The following is a 20,677-nucleotide window of genomic DNA, read 5'->3' as shown; positions in this document are numbered from 1 at the left end:
AAGCTAATAGAGATGCAATTCACTGCTTTTTCTTCTCTTTTCGTATAAAGACTATTTCTGAGGTCAAATGCAGTTTAAAAAAACTAGAAGCCTTAAATGCAGAGATGATTCACCTGGCCTTCCCTTGCTTTGAAGGCACACATTTGTGTAAAAGGTTTTGTTTGCAACAGATTGCCCAGAGTGATAAAGCAACCTCGATCCATGTGGGACAAGCCTTCCAACAGCATCTTTACACGGTAGTGGTGAGGCACAGTCAGTCAGCATTCCAGGATAGCAAAGCACGTAAGGTAGTGCATTGTCTCATTGCTCTTAACTGAATCAATTATGAGGACTAGGAGTTGCAGGAAGTTCCCAGTTTTCACTCAACTGAGAAAGGATATTTGTCCCTTTTCAGTATTTGTCTTGGGAAGAGAGGGCCTGAGAAATAGATAGTGAAGTGGATCCCAGCTCCAAGGAGCTGTGGAAAATGTCTTGGGCTTTGGTGTGACCTGGCAGCTTGCTAACTGAAGGGAACAGCGAATTTGACCTCCTTAGGCCAAATAAGTTCTAGACATCCATGAGCTATGTTAAATTTTATTGTTCTTGATTGAACCTCAAATACATTCTTTTATTAAACTAGGGCTTTTTTAACCTTAATGTTTTAGTACTGAGGGAGGCTGCAGAGTGGCTGGCAGCCTGCAGATGTTCCATTCCCCAGAGAGTGGCAATCTGCAGCTAGACAACTGATCCCCTCTCCATATACCTTCTAGCCACCAAAAGATCAGAAGGTACCTGTGAGTTACCACAGTCAGTTTTGAAACCTGGGCTTTCATTTTGGGAGAGCTGGGTCTGGGAGGAGTTGTTAACTAAGAGTGTTGTTGTATGGTGCATGTGTCTGGAGCCACCTCAGAACAGTATCATTCACAGCACACCAGACAGACAACTTTTATAGTTCAGCTGCTGTTTATCAGCCTAGGAGGAGCTGTGTACCCTCATAAAAAGGGGGAAGAATAATCTGCTAAAACATTCTTTCAATCTACTAAATTTTAGATATGCATTTTTAACCTACCTAGTTGTAGTAATCCTAGAAACTGTGTCTGTTTTTGTGTCCTTGCCAAAGCATGAATAATCTCAAGATCTCAACTTCTTATAGCTCCCTAAATTAAGCTTTGTACTTCTGCTACCTAATAACTGCAGAAAGGAATGTTAAATGTGCACAAGTTTTGGGGAGAGAAACAACAGAACAACTTGTGGTTTAGAGGTGGAGTGAGCTGTAGAAATCTTAAAGGCAGAAATTACCAGAAGAATGACTCTTGAGGGGGGGCGGAATCGGAGTCCTGAGTGATGAACCAAATAGTTCAAGGAACAGATAAAACTACTGGAGTTCTTGGAGCTTGGTGAGTTACAGTTAACTGTGAGAACAGCTCAGGTGTAACAACTGAGTCTTGTAGCCTCTTGCAGCTCTGAGAAAAAAGATGCTGGGTCTTTCACTGGGGAGATGGGCTAGAAATGACCTGATTTGTAATGACTCACAATCTCTTGACTACTTGGAAGTCACTTGCCCGTTAAAGCTGAAGACGTGGCCAGTAAGAAAGCAGCATGTAAGAAGGAACTAGAAATAGAAAAGTAGTATTTCAAGGGTGGATAAGGTTCGAAGAACAGACATTAAGTATAATCTCTGAATACTGTAAAATGTTTAGTCTTAGCCAGCCTTGCAGCCCTAAAGACTACAAAAGAAAAGCTTCTATTATTGGTCTAAACTTATTTCCTGATGTGGCCAATTGTCGGCCCTCCATTTTCCTAAACAACTTGATTTTGTTATTATTAGAAAGGTATCAGGTATAATGCCATTCTGAAGGGCTGTTCCTTTTTGACACATACAGCAAGAATTTAGCTTGTATAAAGTTTGTACAAACAAACAATACAGTTTATCCTCCTCCCTAGTATTATGTACTAATTCTAATAATAGAGTGAGTTTTGTGAAGACTGACAAATCAGATTAAGGTTAAATCAAGAAGAATGCTTTGAAATACTGACCATTTTTTCTTGACTTGCATGCTAGGATGGTATGTTCTATTTAATTTAAATTCTTCCATCACTGTAATGAATGGTTGAGTGCTGTACCTCCCATATTGTTATCGTGATAATGATTTTTGCTCTTTTAGAAATAACAAATGTATAATAAAGGAATAGATTAGGAGATACATTTGAATTTTGTTATGGAAAGGATTGTGGCTGTGTACAGCGAGGAACGAGAGGAATCCACAGGGAAATGTGCAGAGTGGCCAGTGTGTGGCTGCTTAGTCATTGCTGAAACACCTGGTGACTTCATTAGGGCACCAGATTAGGTGGAGCTGCTCCAGCTGTTCTGGTTGAAGAGATTCTTGCCCCCATGCTTTTATTGCTCCTGATTCGCTAAGAGTTACATCCCCTGAGATCTGGTCCTTGCTAGTAATGCCTAACCTCTGTCTGTCAAAATGAGCTAAAAACAACCAATAAACCCCAAAACGGTCTGCCCCTCCCCAACCCAAAATAGTCCTCCAATGGCTTACTTTGACTGTAAGCAGTAGAGTGCTGTTTGCAGGAGCTGGGTGGGCAGGTCTTAGAAGAGAGACCCGTTGCCCCCCTGGGGTGGGGGAGGCAGTGACACCCGGGTTAGTGCAGTAACCTCGTCAGCTGGCGTAGCTGCCGATGGGAGACACCAGGCATCTGTGGCTGTTGACTGTCTCAGGGGGTTCAAAGACACTGGGATGCGAATGCTAGTATTTACATCCATTCTGCTAAGCTTGCTACATCTTGCCACAGCTGGCGCTACCTTATGAAACCACAAGAGAGAAATCTAGTCCTAAGAACTAATACAAATCAGGTAGCTCAGAGCCCCAAAGAATTCTCTGTTTTTACTTGTAAATGTGCCTGGGAAAGAATTGTCTGATCATCTTCCGAGATACTAATTTGATGTCCAGGGCATTGCAGTAACAGGCATTTCAAGTGCTCCTGCTTGGATAGCTTTTCTGTGGAAAGAATTTAAGATCTTGGTTTGCCAGTTCTCTGGAGTCATCTGTTTGTGCTGAACTTGACTCAAAAAAGTCACCCTATTCGACTGAAATGGAGCTATTCCAAGTTAGAGCAGCTAAGTGCAGGCATATGTGTTTGCGGGATCAGGCTTTTGACATTGTAACAGATTGATCTACTTTTAGCTTCACCAGGACATTTCTTTAACTGTAGCAATAAGGAAAAATTGCATTTCTGATGACTTAAGAGCGCACAGATGTTACATGCCATCCTTTTATGTAAGCGGCTTTTATGGAAGTGCTTGCTCTGAAATAGTGTGTTTCCATGCTTTAGGTGACTTCATGTCTATCTATCATAGAGTTTTCTGTGTGAAAGGAAACTTGATATCTATCAATATTTTCATGTTAAACATTTATTGGGTTTTTTTTTTCCCTTATGAGCATTTCTCTAGATCTCTGTTTACTTGCATCGATACATGGTCAAACATGCTGTTGTGTGTCCCCAGAGGAACACTCGAGTTATGCAAACGGTACCATAGATCTGTCCCCATGTCCCCCAGCTGCACAGGGTTCTGCACTCATTAGTACCCAAATGAGCTTTGTGCCGGTGTCAAACCATATTCCCTCATAAAACTGCTCATGATGTAGCTTGTCTTACTAGCCCCCAAATGAAATTCATTTCAGTCTACAATTGCATGCTAATTTATAGATGAGCATGTGGCTCAGTTTTGCGCGTTCTTCAATTTGTAGGAGTTGCACTTTGGAAATACTTGTGTGAGGGCTGGGGTGGAGAAAGCACTTGCAGCAGACTGGGGTGATGAGATTCTGCTAAGGCAGAGATATACCTGGGGCCTGAGCAGAACTTGTGTACTCAGGCCATATGGGAGAGCTTTTAAGACCATTATTACTTGTTTGCTTTGGCTGTGCAACTTCCTCTTCCCCTTTGTACATGCTTTTTCTGACATGCTGTCACTGCCTTCATCTATCCTGATACAGAAAGTGAAGAACGTGGTATAATTTGCTCCCTTCTGCTAGTTGAGTCAGTTGTTTAATGAGAGAGAATTTCCCTTGGACGATGTCAGAGAAAAATCTGTATCTGCCAAGGCTCTTTATAGGAACAAGTGTTAACATCAACAGGCTTCCTCACAAATATCCAGGCAGGGCAATTGACCACAGTGGGGGAAAAACACTTCAGGGAACTGAGGGAGTGTTGCCTCTTTTTTGTTTTGGACTTTTTTTTTTTCTTCCAAGGGTGTTAACAAATTCATGGAATTTACCTTTCATCTGACATCCAGGAAGACTTCTTATGGCAAGGCATCTTCTTGCATTTCAGCTTTCAGGTAATTACTCTTTTTCAACAGTTTTTTTTCTGAGCACAAGCACTTTCTTTGCCTGTGTTGAAAGAGGAGCCCATTCCTTCTCTTTCTCTTATGTTTTGGCCTGAAGTAAGGAAGTAGCCAGTGGGAATTAAAGAGTGTTCTTCATTAGTTGATTAGCTCACAAAATGCAGCCTTCCTTGCCAGTATTACATTCGTCGTCTTTTTCCATGCTTCTGTTGAGCATTTTATGAAGTGCAAGTAGGTACGAAGCACACTTCATTTCTTCTGGAGAAACTTAGAGCTTAAAACCAAGGCCCCAAGTAAGGAGCTGTGGTACCTGGGCATCTCTGGGTAATTTAAGCTTATAACTGTTGCTAAGCCTCCAGAAGTAGAGTATCCCTTGGCTCTCCAGACTTAATTACATAGTTCAGAGAGGTGGTGGTATTTGGAAAGTGGAGAGGAAAGGAAGCCTTTAAAGCTTCAGCACTGGAAATGTGCAGAACTGCTGCCATGAGACATGTTGCCACATTTCCCTGACAGCACTGTCCTCAGTGTTTTCTGCATTTTGCTGCAAGATTTGGACACCCATAACAGGAACAGCCTGTGAACAGTTTTTTAGTGTTCAGTTTTACATTTAACAGAAGTGTAAAGTTCAGTGTCATGGAATTTCCCTGCTTGGTTGTTAGCTTGGTAGGGCTCAAAACAAGCAGCCTGAATTGTAGGCAGCCTTCCTCCCCCTGATGAGTATGTTCAGGGGTTCAGAGCTCTCTTGGCTTCCTCCCATCAAAACGGCAATAGAAGTTCTCCTCTTGAGGTCTGTCATATTTTATTTTAATTAAAAATATTTGAAGGAAAATGATCTAACAGAATTTAGCTTTATAAATCTTAGATTGCTGTGGAAGACAAAAAAAAAAAAAAAAAAAAAAAAAAAGTGGGCCAGCTCAGGGACTTGTTTCTCTTGAAATAATTGGTGCCATGAAATCCCAAACCAAAAAGAGGTGGGAAATGTAAGGCATCTGGCAGAGTTTACAGCCCTGGGGGGTCGAGGAGAAGTACAGCCTGCTGCAAACAAAGGCTGAGTGTTTTGCTGATGTGATTGCAAAACATATGTTTGCCCGGGACTGTTATGATCTTGGGAATAGGCAGGAGGCCAAATTTCTGCAGCAGCGTAGTTAGCCACACAAATATCTACAAAATGCTAACCTCCTGCGATTTCTCAGTTTAAAAGCCGTAATTACTTTGTTGCTTAAAGAGAAGGTAGAAACTCTTGCATAAGGAAGAGGAGAGAGGAAGAAAAGGTGTTGTCCGAAGAGCTTCTCTTATGCCGGGGAGTGGAGCAGGGGAGACCGCGGGGAGAGGGGGGGCCCCTGCGCCCCAGCCGGGCCGGCGGCAGCACGGAGGAGGGGGCGGGCTGGACTGGGGGGCTCCGGGGCGGCACTGGCCCCCGGGGCTGGGCGGCTCCGGGCCGGGGCTTCCCCCGCGGCGGCGGCGGCTGCCTCTCGTTCCCCTGTCCGGGGCGCATTCACTGGCATTCCCGGGGGCTGGCTGGCACCGGGGAGAGGCGGCCGAGCAGCCGTCCCCCGGCCGCCGCTCCGCCCGGGAGGGCAGCGCCCCGCCCGCGGGGAGGGAGGGAGGGAGAGGCCGGGCCGCGGGAGGGAGGAGGCCGGGCCGCGGGGAGGGCCCGCCCCGGCGGCGCTGGGCCGTGCGGCAGAGCGGCTGCCGGGCTGTGAGGGGAGCGCAGCCGGCCCCGGCCCCGCGGCGCTGGCATGAGGGTGGCGAGACCGGCCCCCAGGCACCAGGTACCCCGCGGGTGGCGAGGGGCTGGGGCCGAGGCCGAGGGGCTGCCCCCGCAGGGCTGGGCCTCCCCAGGGGCGTTGGTCTTGCTCGCCCGGCGCATCCCCAGGGAGAAATCCCTGGTGGAAGGTGGGGCGGGGGCCCGGGCGGCCCCTCTGCGCCGAGCGAGTCCCGGCTCAGCTGCGGGGCCGGGCAGGCGGGAGCGGTGCTGCCTCGCGGGCTCCTCGCTCGACCCCCATAGATGTTCAGAGCTGCCGGAGGGTTAAGCGGGGATTTGCAGGTCCTGTCTAGCTCCCTTCTACGGGATACCCAGCTGCTGCCCGCAGTGACAGTGCAGGGGCTGTCGTGAGCCTCCCCACTGCCACCTGGTCCCAGAAGGGCTGTGGACCACTTACTTGTGTGTGTGTGTGGGGGGGTGTCTCTGCTGGGTTTTTAGGCTCATCCAAAGTAGGTTTTTGCTTCGAATTGCCCGGTGTTTCTTTCGTTCTTCCACAGACTTGGATTATCCTATTGAAACAGTGAGGCTGGTCTTGTGTTTCTGACAGAGGAGAGCTTGCTGTAATTGTAAACAAACGCAAGTCAATAGCATTGTTTTGGACAGGAATTAAAACACTGCTGCAGATCTCTTTTGTAGGTTTCTGAGTGTCACTACGTTAAGATTTTTGTTTTAAATGAAATCGTTAATCCTCAGACTGCTGCAGGTTGCCACAGAAACTATTTTGTGTTTTTCTGGTTTGCGTAGATCTAGTACCTCTTGGATACAAATTACTTTGCTTTGACATAATCCAGCAGTGCAGTCTACATAATGCAAACTGTAACTGTCACGTTTGAACTTGTTTCCTTCATGTCACTGATTTATTGGTGTTTAAACAGTGCTTACAGCATGAAAATCGCAGACGTTCCTTCCAAGTCCTTTGCCCTTTAATACTTTTGTTTCATTATGTACATTACAGAATTGGCACATAGAAAAGCTAGGCACTAACGCTTGAAATTCAGCCTCTTGGTTTCAGTGAGCTCATATCAAAAGTAAATTGGGTTGTGGTCTCTAGGCAGTTGTGTCACAAAACCACTTCAGGAAGATCTCTTACTGCTGAGGGAAGACTAGGTGCTTAGGTGTCTTGAGACTACTCCAGTTGGACCTGTTTTTACTGCTCTGTCCTAGAAGATGACCAGAGAAGAGGTGTTTGAGGCTGAGAAGTCTGGGCTTTGCTTTTATTTCTGCCATTGTGAACAGGGTGTGTGACCTGGGGCACACACTGTCTTGCCTTGATTTCTGTCTTGTATCAAGTCACATAAACTAGTTGGGGATGTTTTTAAAATCAGTTATTTCAAAGGACTGAGACATTCAGAGAAAGTACACTTACTGATATTTAAATGAAGTATTTAAATTCATATAAGGATAATGTGTTCTCTATGAAATAGAAACAGTTCAACGTTTGCTGTGCTTTAATTCCAGTGAAAAGTGGTAGGTCTGTGGAACAAAGTGCTTTGTAGCAGAGGGGGAGTACTTGTTCTCAGTTCTTCAAATCTATGCAAGTGCAGACATGTCTAGTGCATCAGTTGAATGACACTCTGAGATACCCAGAAAACAGAACCAGTGCAAAAATGTATATGAGAGTTTCTGAGGTCATTTTTCTGTCATTTTAGCCTGAATCATGGTTTGTTTGAGAAGACCACAATTGCAGCTACTTCTGGATTAGGTAGATTAATAAAATAGGAAAAACTGCCAGTTTTGCTTAGCCCCACATTTAGAAAAGGTGTAGGATTTGTGGGAATATATTTTTTTAATGTTTGTAGGAAGAGAATCTTATTTAATCACTAGTCTTTGTTTCTTAATCCCTTCATTTCTAGAAGCTACCCATCTGATAAGGAAACTGCAGTAGCTACTGCATTTAGCAGAACTGAAAATATGGCTTCTAAGCTGTGTACGTATCAGTGTGGTGATAAAAACTTGTCCTGTGAGGCCAGTTGTGCCAGTCATTGTCGTTAAGATCCTAAACAAGGAAACTCCAAATTCGAAGCCTGTCAGTGTCACCCCCAGTGAGGTTTTGCTGTCGGTGACCTTTAAAGGGGAAGTAGGAACCAGACACAGTGAAGCAGAAGCAGCACCAGACCTCTTAGTGCCAAAGTGCCCCTTGGAAATGCAGTGCGAGCTTCTTGGACACTTAGATGCTTTGCAACATTTTATCCTATAAGCATATAAAGCTCTAAATGGGTATTTTTAATGTCAGCTTCAAATGCATTCCATAGTATACTAAGCTGAATTTTCAGCACTGGCACATGACAGGGGGTGAATTCTACTAGGAGATTGTGTTGCAGAGTTTTTAACTCACAGCTCATGGTGCCTTTCTTAGCTGTAAGCTTGGGTAGGAGTGCACTTAAGATTATGTAAAATGATCACTGGTTATCTAGGAAAATGTTACCTCTGAGAAAAGGTCACCTCAAACTCATTTCCCTTCTCAGGTTCCTTCCTTTAGATTGTTTTCTATCACATTACTGTATGTGATTTTCATATAATTTTGTTAGAATCTAGCAGTATTTAGTGCTTAATCAGGGCACAGATGATTCAGTTGAAGATGTAAGTCCAAATGTGGTTTTGAAGTAAGTTGGTATTTTCACTTTGCCTGTGGCTTGTCTATGATAAAATGTTCTTTTTGCCATTTAGAGGAGGCTTAACTAAGTATGTAAATAAGTCCCCCTGGGAGGTGTAACATTTGATATTGGTACTGACTGTACTTGAAGAGAGCAAAATGACTCACTGTGCTAACACCAGGGAAGCAGTCTGAAGATTGTGGTTCAGAGCTAGTGCTCAGCTCATGAATCCTAAATGACTGAAAATTAGCAGTTTGGTAAGAGTCCCCATACTCATCTGACAAAACGATAACTGAGTTTTGGAAGAGGTTTTATGATAAGAGGCAGAGCTCCAGCTGCCAGGAGCACGTAGTGGGGGAGGAACAGGGGTCTGAAAAAATCATTTTAGGCGCACTATGGCGCAAGAGCTTTAGCTAAGGTTAGGTAGCTGTTCCTGTTCTGGAGGCCCAGCATATCTGCTTGTAACTTAAGTCTGCTTTAGTACTTCTAGATAGAATTTCTGATATTGGGTGTCTGTTTAGAAGTGACTCTTTTCTTCATTTTAAGAGGTTCAGAACCAAAGCAGATGATGTCCTCTTACAGACAGACAGCAGAGGTGATGCATGTTTTACTTGTAAGTATTTAAAACTTCTTTAAGCATTTGCAGTTCAATTTTCCCTCTCAAGCTTTTACTTAAATTTGATAGGAATGCTGGGTTTGTCAAGTCGCTTAAAAATGTCACCTAAAAGTGGGCTTGACTGACAGAGCCTTAAAATAGAGAAAAGCTGTAAGAGTGAGCTGATACATGTCTGTGATTTTAGAGTGGCCTCCTCTGAGCATATATGTGAATGCAATACAGATTTTTGGTCTGGTTGTCATTGTGGAGTTGGATATACTAAGTGGGCCAGGCTGGTGAGAGAGAATGCTAACTGGGAAGTATATAATTAAGTTTGCAGACTTGTCTCATTAACTCTTCTGTCTCAGTTCTGAAGAGCTGTTTCTTGCTGTACGTTTGCATAAAATGTATTTCCTGGCTGAGAGGTCTCTGAAAAGGCACATCAGGTTAGGGCATCAGTCTGTGACTTGAGAGATCTCAGCTTGAGAGATCCAGTCTTCTGTAGCAGCCTCTGTTAGACATGTAGCCTTTCTGTTTCTCAGGTTTCTTCCTAAATGGGAGAAAATACACTTGCCCTACCTTACAGGAATGTGGCATGAATTAAATACATGGGATGAGGTGCTCAGATATGGCAGTGATGACGGAATATAGATTCAGAAATGGTAGGTATCTGTTGAACATAGTTCCCATGGAAATAATAATAGCAGCTGTACAGAAATACAAGTTACATGATAGAAGGGGAAAGAGGAGGCTTTTCTGTGATTTCTGAGGTCATTGCTGCCAGCATAGTGATAACAGACTTTCTGTGACTAAAGTCTTGCTTCTCTGTCAAGGTACATCCGGAAGGTGAGCAGGGGAGTGGGTTGCCACCTGGCAAGGCCCACCTTCTCCCTCCATTAGCTGTGAGCTTCTGGGTGTTGAAGGTGAAATCTGTTCCACCCTTGGTGCTCAGCTTTGCAGCTGTCTGAGTTTTATGTTCTGGCTTTGAAGATGGAGTGCCTCTGATGCATTATGATGATGATGATGATGATGTATTATTTGCACCTAAAGCCTCAGTTGTGGTGGCTTTTTGCTGAGCTTGGAGCTGTATTCAGCTGCAGAGTTTCTAGACTGAATGGAAGTGGTGTGGCAAGGCTAACAAATAGGAGAAAAGAAGCCGAGAGAAGTTTGATGGAGAAAACACAGCACTAAGTAGGTCACTAGTGTGCAGGTCGGTGGTCTGGAATCACATGAAAGTTGCTTATACTTTTGTAATAACCAGAATAAATATTGGTTGCTTGCAACTGCTGCTTCTCTTATCCCTGGCTGCTTCACCAGTGCTTGTCACTGCTCCAGGTGAGGTGCTGCCTTAGGAGGAAGATGCAGGAGAGAGACCTGGTGGTGTGGCTGGTCAGGATGCAGGTCTTGCCTTTTGAGAGGATAGCTGGAGAGGTGTGCTCCTTGAAGTGTATTTGGAACATGGAAGCTTAGTGAAGGGCATCATGGAGCGTGGAAATACATTCAAAACCAAGGGAAGATACTCTAGGACTGTTCTGAAAATGATTACTGTGTTGTCTATATAGTATTTGAAATGTTGGGATGCTGGAAGCACCCAGAGATACCTGCTATTTCTCAAGTACTAGGAGAACTTGATTAAATGCTGTTCCTGTAAAATAGAGAAAAACAGTTTTTAAAATGTCTGCCATGGCTCGTAACTGAAGAATAACAATTTTCAGAAGGTTTCTAATGGGTCAGAATTTATACAACTCTCATGACTGTGGTAAACATACACCTTAAGACAACAACCTTATCTCTGTTCTCAGCACCTTCTGGAACAAACATATTTACCCCCATTTTGCAAATGGGAAACTGAGGCTTATCTTCACAAATCCTTTGCAACATCTCTGTCAGAACAGAGACTCAGATGCAGGCTTTGCAAGTACTAGGCTGGTGCCATGATTACAGGGGGATGCTTTCTTCTCCCGAGGGAAAACAAAGCAATTTACTCAATCCTCCAAAAAACTTCTTAAGTTACTTCGCAGGGAGGGTTTGACTACTTAAGTATTGTAATCTGTTACAGGCAGTGTCATCATAGCAGTTTGACCTCTGTATGCTTTAAAAAAAATGTGGAGCGTATTGATACTGATGTATTTTAGATCGTGAGGCAAAATATGTTAGCAGCCTGCTGATCTCTGGTTCTTAAATCTTGTTTTTTTTTTTTTTCTTCCAGTAACTGTTCTGGGAAAGGGGAAAACTGAAACATAGATGTTCAAGGTATTTCTCTTGGAGTACTTGAGTTGGCAGACAATAACAGACATCTGCTAAGTTAAATGATGCGTACAGACTTTTTTCCCTTGCTGTCATTTAGGTGTAAGATGTTTCTCTAATTTGCTAGTGTAGTTGTAGCCGAGATAAGAACCTGTGCTAGAGCTTTGAGGAGAGAGGGTGTTTTTAAGATAGAAATTCCATCCCACAAGTGACACTGCTAGAGACTTGGCTGACAGGCAAAATTTGTGAATGTTGTGACCCTCAGCAGAAAAAAGCTACATCACATACTTTACTGTCCCAGGGAGAATGTGAAAAGACTGGTAGTAAGAGCTGCCCTTTGATCTCGCTTTATCCAAATCAGACTTGAGAAATGAAGGCATCTGACTTACAATTTAAGGAAGCTGTCAGAGTCTGGTGGGCTTTGGTAGTTCTGGTTTAGACCTGCGCTGATTGTTTCCGGCTCTCTGAGCTGGTTTCTAATCTTAGGGGAAAGTTCAGGGAACAGTAACTGATTAATAAAATTGCTTCTTGTTACAGTGAACTTGTGCAAATAGAAACCTCAGCTAAAGACAGAAAAAGTGCAACAGTAAGTGTGACCAGTAGTGCCTGTTTATAACAGCCTTTAGCTAATGTGGGGAAAATGTAGCGAACTGCATTGGGCAGGCAGCTTTCAGGGGCTTCATTTGCTCATGAGGCTTAAAACAGCTGAAGGTGCCCCTCTGCTCTGTGTGGCTTGACCTGGCTCAGTACATGGTATTTATTCATTTAAACCCAGTTGAGAATCCAGATGGGGTTGGTATCATCAGAAAATAGTGGTTTGGGCTATGGAATGGAGGCAATGGATGTGTTCTAAAAGATGACCAGGGGAGAGGGAACAGATAAGGAGCCTGAACCATTGGTTGATATACAGCCTAGTGTTTAGCACTCAGCTCCATCCCCAGCTTTAATCCCAGGCCTCCCCCCATCTGTAAGAGCACGGTGCCATCAGCTGCCTGGTTGGGAGCTGCCTGGGGTGGCAGGGCTCACACCTTTCCTGGGGAAGCCACGCTGCTGGTTGGGGAGTAATCCCCTCAGGAGAGCCGTTTTGCAGGGAGTGCTGTGCAGATAGAGTGAGCCTCTGTAGCGATGGGGAGGTGGGCACGTGTGAATGTGGGAGGTCAGGCTGTGTCCTGCTTTGGTACCTTCCCATGGCCCCTGCAGTGCCTTCTCTGAGGGCTGCTGCGTGCCAAATGCAGAAGCTGCCTTTGAATCCATGGCTCCCACCCTTCCAAAGGGAACAGTTTAGCAGGCAGGACACAAATGCACCCAAGTCTTTTATGCAGTTTGCTCCTTGGCTGCACAAAGGGCCCAGGGTGCCATAGGCCCGGCAGAAAACTTAATTGAGCTGATTGAGAGGGCAAGTAGGGAACTGCTGGAGGGGTATCCAGCCTCCCTTACCTGCAAGGCAGCATGTCTGCAGAGGTGTGTGCAAGGATGTGGCTGCTGCTGCTCTGATTGAGCAAAATTCCCTTCCTCCCTCCCAGTGTGAATAGTTTTTTTATCCTATCTTGAAAAGAAAGCAGATGCAAATGTAGATCAGGTACTTTCAGCAGTTTAAGAGCTCTTTGAGGTTGGGAAAAAGAAATCTGATTAGGGTTACAGCTGTTTCATTTCCTGACAGATGCACAGTGTTATGTGCTGGCGTACTGCGGATGTACACACACACACACATCAGTCTCGTTTTGTATCAGTGGCATAACCACACAGCAGCCGGCTATGTACTGAACTCCTTGTCCTAGACACACTGCCAAAATATGCTTTATGCAGAATTTTCTGTGAACCAGGTTGTAGTGTGCGTGTGCATATAAATTTGTGTGTGTTTTCTTCGGTTGGCAGGGCCTTTGTTGTGGAGCTTTTTGTTGCTGGAATGGGGCAGTACACTGTAAACAAGTGTGGCTAATTATAAAGCACTTGTATAAAATGATTTGCATTTGTACAAATGGTACTAGTAAAAGTACTCATGTGAGAGTACCATGAGTACCCAAATAAGCCCAGCTCTGAATGGAGAACTCTTTTCTTTTTTGCAACCACAGCTAAAAAGCTGTTTATAACTAAATGCTGAGATGGTGTAATTTTCTTTTCTAGGAACTTGGAATAAGAATTCCTAGACCACTGGGACACGGACCAAGCAGATTCATCCCCGAGAAGGAGGTGTGGTAGTGTTTTCAAGTACACAGTGAACTTTATGCTTTTAAGGAACACCCGTTTAGAAGTAGCCCACATTTGGTTTCAGGACAGCTGCTGAGCTGCAGAACATTTTCAGTCGCGATCACATTCAGTCCCGGTGAGACTTTGGCTGCAGTTCTAGTGTACAGAAGCAGCAGGAGCCCTGGGGAGCTTTGGAATAGTTATGATCCCTCCTGTACTGCTATCTAGCATAAGAGAAACACAATACTGTTTTCCTTAAGAGTGTCTGTTTCCTTGTGAACATCCGGATGTAATTTCCTACTGGTCCACAAGGCACCTGCCCCCCTGCTCTGGAGTTGCTTTTTCTTGAGCTGCCTCTACCATTTGGAATAATCCGAGAAGCTTCAGAGTGCTGTGGCTGAGCATTTCTGGTGCTTCTCTCCTGGTTGTCTGGTAAGAGAATTTGGAGCAGAGGAGAAGTTAGTAATAGGCCTGTGGTTTTCTAGGAATTTTAGAGCCTTAAGTTTCAATTTCCTTTTATTTTCTTGTCATCTTAGCTGGCTAGCTTTTTACTTCTTTCTCCCTTTTTTTCCTTAGTAAAGATGATTATTCAACTAGCTTTTTGTTGTTATAATAAACTAAGATCAATTTGGGGCATTCAAAAAAATGAGGGTGAGACTTAAAAATAAGAAGTCGGTGTTGTACAAGAGGAAAGCATAAAGCCAAAAATCTCCTTTTGCTGATACAACCACTTGTGATCTCCTAAATGAGAGGTATTAAAGGGAATTTATGTGCCCTGCCTTATGTGCACTGATTTAATGCCATTAATAGATTTATAACGTAATTCCTTCCACTGGGGCCTCTGGCTGCTGCGGTAATATATTTATTTACTCCTCTATTGGTAGTTTATAGGCAATCTTGCTACTTACTCTTTCTGTTCAATCAGACGATTCAAGTGGGAAACGAAGACGCCATGATGCACACGCTGTTTGCAGATTCTTTCGCTACGCTGGGCCGACTGGACAATGTTACCTTGGTGATGGTTTTCCACCCACAGTATCTTGAAAGCTTTCTAAAAACTCAGCACTATCTCCTGCAAATGGACGGTCCACTCCCACTTCATTACCGACACTACATTGGGATAATGGTATGCTGGATCATAAAGTAGCGAGCAGAAACAGCCACTTTGGCAACAATCTCTGGTCTTGTTTAATAGCAGTTGTTACTGTGTTTTGCAGTTTCTAGTTGGAAAGGCGTTTCATTGGGAGCTAAGGGGAGAAGCAGAGTAGGTTTGTTTGTGTCTGGTTTACAAATTGTTCCATGACCAATACTTTATGTTCATCGTTTCAGTAGGACTGTGAGAAAGAGGGGGGGAAAAATCTGCTGTAAAAATAAGACAATTGTTTATTTTTGGTTTCCTTAGTATCTCAGAAACTGTTTTTCAGGAAAGCTTGTTTGTGTGTCTGTGTTCTGTCGCATTCACCTCCCTCTCTAACTCAATAATCCATCCCATCATCTGTTTCTGAATCTCTAAATTCTAAGCAAGTTTTCTGCCAGAAGTGGTTGATTTCGTAATTTCCAATCCAGGTCAATGATCTTTGCTTGCTGAAATTGAATTAAATTTTTGGGCTGTGTCTTAATTTGATGGGGAAAGTATTACTGTTTGAATAAATGGTACTGGGTCTGTTCTTTGCTGAAAAGCTGCCCTTAGTCTCCCTTGCTATATGCATTCTGACACCTACTCATGGTTTTGCTGGTAAAGATTCACCTAGAGGCAGCCTTGCTTTTTCCCCACTGAAGAATACTGTGTAATAAATCTATGCCTGTACTTCTCCCAGGATACAGGCATGTTGCACCCATAGCCAGCATAGATGAATGAGGAGTATTTATGTTGCGAGACCAATAATCAAAACAGGCTGATGTGTTAATCTCAGTTTTTGTTACTTCAGCCTTTGATCACTGGAAGTCTTATTCTTGAATATTTTGAGGAAATGATGGCTTAGGATATTTGTCATAAAGCACTAACTTACTGTAGTTGTTTTCTGTATCACAACTGTGTTTTGCTTCCTAGGCTGCAGCACGACATCAATGCTCTTACCTTGTTAACCTCCATGTGAATGACTTCCTTCATGTCGGTGGGGACCCTAAATGGTTGAATGGTCTGGAAAATGCACCTCAAAAACTGCAGAATTTAGGAGAACTGAACAAAATGTTGGCTCACCGACCCTGGCTTATCACCAAGGAACATATCGAGGTAAATCTTCCATGGAGTAATGTGAATGTACCTTATTTTTCAGTAATGCAGTCACGGATTCTTAGGGTTAGGAACCAGACAGGGTGAAAGCTGTTCTGTGTTACTGACTTTCATTTCAGTGTTGTATCACTGTGATGCTGCATGATGCAATATCATTCGTGTCCTTGTAAAACTATAACAGGATCGTAACTGGTCTTAAATGGCTAACAAATTTAATTTACAACAGATGTTTCAGAGTTGTCATGTCAGAATTCTGCTGGTGCGATGACGATGTGCTCAGACGTGTGCTTCCTTAAATTGTATGCTTTGGGTAGCCAGAACCCCCTGAGCGTTTCTGAGATGCTGCAGGCAGAACACCAATCACCACAATTTTTGTCTCAATTGCTGCTGGTTCATATGCTTAGTTTTCAGGCTGGGTTGGAGGGAGCAGGCTGGCAGAACAGCCCAGGGGAACATGCAGTATGTGTGCAGCACGGGTGGCTCTCACGGCAGGGGCATGCCTGCCCCGGGCTGGGCCGTGGCTGCTGGAGCAACCCTGCTGCTCTCCTCTTTACCCTTAGCAAGGAGGAAGCGGGTGCTAGGACTTTGTGGGTTCTGCCTGCAAGGTGGAGAGGCAGCGGCAGGTCCTGCTGGGAGGCAGAACGCTGGGCTGTGAGGGAGGGCACACACTCTGCCAGAAGGCCCCAAACCTCCCACACTTTCCTGCCCGAAGGGGAAGTTGGGGTTTGAAGCTTCTTCTCAAATGCAGAGCATTCCACCCACAGGGACAAGATGGAGGAGCTCGGCCCCCATGCCAAGTTTTTACAGAGCTGATCCACATGGAGTTGCCAGAGTTTTCTGAGGCTGTAAAGACCAGTTGAAGAAACATGTGACTGTTGTGGTTGCATCTTCATCAGAGGTGTGAGATTTCAATGCAAGTTGGTCTGGCCTCGATACAAACCATATGGTGCAAAATAGAAACCCCAGCGGATTCAGTAGCTGAGGGCCAAAGAGGGGAGAGAAGTCGTTTCCTGTGTGGCTTCTGTGGCTGGCAGGTCACCTGGGAACAGGACAGTGAGCACGCTAATGGCAGCAGAGAGTTAGGAAGCAGTTGTGGATGTTGGAAAAAATCTTTTTATCTGGTAACGAAATGTGTTGATAACTGCATTAAGGTGGGATAATTTGAATGGCTTTAAAGTTAATATTTTTGCCTTGCGTTATTTTGAAAGCAACTTTTGAAGACTGAAGAGAACAGCTGGTCCCTGGCAGAGCTGATCCACGCGGTCGTTCTCCTTACACACTACCACTCCCTTGCTTCCTTCACGTTTGGTTGTGGCATCAGCCCAGAGATCGACTGTGAAGGGGGTCACACCTTCAGGCCCCCTTCCGTCAGCAACTACTGCATATGTGATATTACAAACGGTTACCACGGGGTGGATGAAATTCATGCCAGCCCAACTGGAAGTATTCCAGTAAGTATCTGAACAAACAGTCTCTTCCAATAGTAGTAGTTTCTTTGTAAACTTAATACATGGAGGGTGCTCATCTCTGTTCATTCAGTGAGGGTGGGATTGATGAGCCAGTTGAAAAAATACATTTAGGAGAAGCTGAAATGACACTGGTAAGCTGGGGGGAAGCTACCGAAGGGAGAGACAAAGATACTGTCTCTCAGTTGTCTATTTTTTTGATCTCTTGTCATTCCTACAGGTAAACTGAGATAACTCCTGGCCTCAGCTAGTTCATGATAGATGCCTGAGCAGCAGTGGCCAGGAGTGCTTTTTTTCATGGGTGCAATGGAAAATTGGCTTGTCCTTTGATTCCAGTCTTTGACTTTGTTGCCTTGAGTTGTTTGCGATACGTCAGACAATAGATCATTCACGATTTTCTGACTCTTGTCTCCAAAAGTGTTTTCTGCCTGCAGTGGTTCTGCTCACTGATCTGTGCTTGGTTCCACTTAGTGAAAAGCATGATGTGGACAAAGTGCTCGTTTAAGAACAGTGATAATGGGGTAGTTTCAGTGGAGGTTCCTTGCCTGTGAGATTTTACTGCAACGGTGTGGGTGCCTTTTAAATTTTGCTTGATGAAGCTTGCTGGCTCTGTGAAGGACCAAACTGAAAAAGGCAGAGAGGAAAGGGGCAAAAGTGTATAAACTGAAGATAAATTTATTTTGCTTTGTGCTGATGGATTTTTACAAGACCAGATATTGAATTAATAGTGGGTTGTGGTGTTAAAACAGCTCCTGTGAAATAAGATTATCTTGCACTAGCTTTCCTTTGAGGCTTCATTAAATATGCATTTACATTCACTCTTCCTTTTTCCTTCAGTATGTTTCTTCTGAGCACAGAAGGGGAAAATTACAGTTGGGTAGTAAATTGTGGTTACTTCCTCTATCAGAATTTCTGTTACAGCTCCTTGTTTTTCAGTTGTTAAACATTTAAAGAAAGAAAGAGAAATTACTTTAATTTTATGTGAGAACACTTGTTCCAAAAAAGCTGTGATTCTTAAAATATGTTACAAATACCAGGGATCTAACTGAGAGAATATGATGACTAAATGTGAACCGTTGGGTCAGTACAAATTTCTTTCAAGAACTGTTTTACTCGAAAAATCAGTGTTTAAAGATGTAAATGAAGGACATAAGTTGTGTTTAAATTTTCTGACTTGATGATTTCTGCCATCGTTGTCAGTTCTTGTTACATGGAAGTGAAATGTTTTCCTCTACTTTTCAAGTCTACAGAGTCCGTCTGTGAAGTTGAAGCTCTTATGGAGAAAATGAAGCAGCTACAGGAGTGCAGAGATGAAGAGGAAGCCAGCCAAGAAGAGATGGCTACACGTTTTGAAAGAGAGAAGAGAGAAAGCATGTTCGTGTGTTCTTCAGGTAGAACAGATGTAGTGTGTATATATATTTATTTAGGCTTTTCCCAATCACTTGAAATGCTTACTACCTCTAAAGGAAAAAAAGTGTTATTAGATGTCTCAAAAAAACATTTCTATGAAGGGATCAAGATTAGGGGTGCCTTGTTTTCTTCCAGCAACACTTAAAAACAAAGTAGGGCCAAGATTTGTGGCTTCTCTCAAACACACCGTAATGCTCGTTGACCAGTATTATGTTTAATAGAAATTTCCAACAGAAATAGAATCTCCCTCTCAAGAGATTAAAACGTTTCACGAGAGCTTTAAGCATCTCGCAAGATGTTGCTAAAAAGTCCTTAACACACTTAGCTATTCAAGTGTATGAAACAATAGTTTTCAGATGACTGTGAGACAATACTTAACCTGTTATAAGTTTGGGGATGAAGTGGGCTTTTCAACAGAGTTGGCATAGAAGCCTTAGAGGTCTCTTTTTTTAATAAGCTCTGTTCCAAAACAATACTCCCTTGACATTTTTACAGACCCCCCTTGAGTTAAGAGCAAAGTGCCCCCTAGACTGAAGAGATAGGGTGAAGGCTAGGACACAACGGAGAAAGAGATGTTCATCTATAAGAAAGAATCTGGGCATTTTTCATGGAATTGCCTCAAAAGCATAGTTGCAGTCATACTCAACTGTACCAAAGAACTCAAATGCAGGTAGTCTAGTGAAACTGTGCCTTTCTTTAAAAAGTACAGGGACTCCCATTCTTCTGCAAGAGTTCTGCTAGTACACTTTCAATTTGTTCTTACTGAAATTGTGTGAAAATCTGTTTGAAATTAACAGAAGATGAAGAATCGGCACCAACAAGAGACGTGTCTCGTCACTTTGAGGATACCAGCTATGGTTACAAAGACTTCTCCAGACATGGAATGCACGTGCCCACCTTTCGTGTTCAGGTAACGAGGACAGGGCTGCTATCAGGAGGTTTAGTGTGCATTTGGTTTGTTGTGCCAGATACCAAACCTGGAAATCGCTGTGCTGTTATTTACTGCCCCACGGATGAGAAGGTTTAAAGCAAGCAAAGGAACAGCCCCCACCCTGCCACCCTTCCCCCTCTAGATTATCTGCCCCAAGATAAATTACATTAAAACACTAGGTCTTCATAAGTTCATTTCTGAAGTCCTCCATTCTGTATTTTTATTTATTTAAAGGATTATTCCTGGGAAGACCACGGTTATTCCTTGGTTAATCGTCTTTACCCAGATGTGGGACAATTACTTGATGAGAAGTTTCATATTGCTTATAATCTGACTTACAACACAATGGCCATGCACAAAGATGTGGATACCTCAATGCTAAGACGAGCTATTTGGAACTATATTCATTGTATGTTTGGAATAAGGTCAGTTCTGCTACTTTTGTTCTGAACGCATCAGGCTTATTAGCGTTGCCTTCTTTTTTTTTTCTCCTCTCTCAGATTGAAGGAAAGCTGTTTGTTAAGCAAACATGCATGTATTATTAAGCATTTTTGTTTATGGGGGAGGGCCAGTAGTGGTACAAATTACACACTAATTTATTTTGCCATAGGAGCTTAGAAACAAAGTGAAATAACTGGTTCTTGAAAATGAAAGTGTTTTTCTTTCAATTCCGAACAGATACGATGATTATGATTATGGTGAAATTAATCAGTTGTTGGACCGCAGCTTTAAAGTTTATATCAAGACTGTGGTTTGCACTCCTGAAAAGACCACAAAAAGAATGTATGATAGCTTCTGGAGGCAGTTTGAACACTCTGAGAAGGTACAGTTCGCACGCATGCTGAGGGCTGTGGGCCGTAGCTCCGCTTGCCGCGCTAACAGCCGCAGCTACCCGCTAGCCTCAAAGCTTTAC

The 20,677-nt window shown here is 43.6% G+C and overlaps 1 protein-coding gene across 2 annotated transcripts in view; it reads left to right on the top strand.

The window, feature by feature from the left end:
- SESN1 (sestrin 1) overlaps positions 1-20,677 on the top strand; it is an 84,177-nt gene that overhangs the window by 60,836 nt on the left and 2,664 nt on the right. The window contains exons 1-9 of one of the 2 annotated variants that reach the window (XM_074896145.1): positions 5,987-6,108; positions 13,662-13,727; positions 14,650-14,850; positions 15,775-15,957; positions 17,166-17,408; positions 18,667-18,814; positions 19,631-19,743; positions 19,999-20,189; positions 20,443-20,587. In XM_074896145.1, the coding sequence (XP_074752246.1) occupies positions 6,076-6,108; positions 13,662-13,727; positions 14,650-14,850; positions 15,775-15,957; positions 17,166-17,408; positions 18,667-18,814; positions 19,631-19,743; positions 19,999-20,189; positions 20,443-20,587 (1,323 nt within the window). In that variant the 5' untranslated portion in view covers positions 5,987-6,075. Of the gene's footprint in view, positions 1-5,986; positions 6,109-13,661; positions 13,728-14,649; positions 14,851-15,774; positions 15,958-17,165; positions 17,409-18,666; positions 18,815-19,630; positions 19,744-19,998; positions 20,190-20,442; positions 20,588-20,677 lie in introns of those variants that run through there. The other variant, XM_074896144.1, reaches the window with a different exon arrangement.

Source organism: Athene noctua, chromosome 1, assembly GCF_965140245.1.
Source record: "Athene noctua chromosome 1, bAthNoc1.hap1.1, whole genome shotgun sequence".
In the NCBI taxonomy this organism is placed as follows: domain Eukaryota; kingdom Metazoa; phylum Chordata; class Aves; order Strigiformes; family Strigidae; genus Athene; species Athene noctua.
This window is presented reverse-complemented; position numbering and strand designations above follow the sequence as displayed.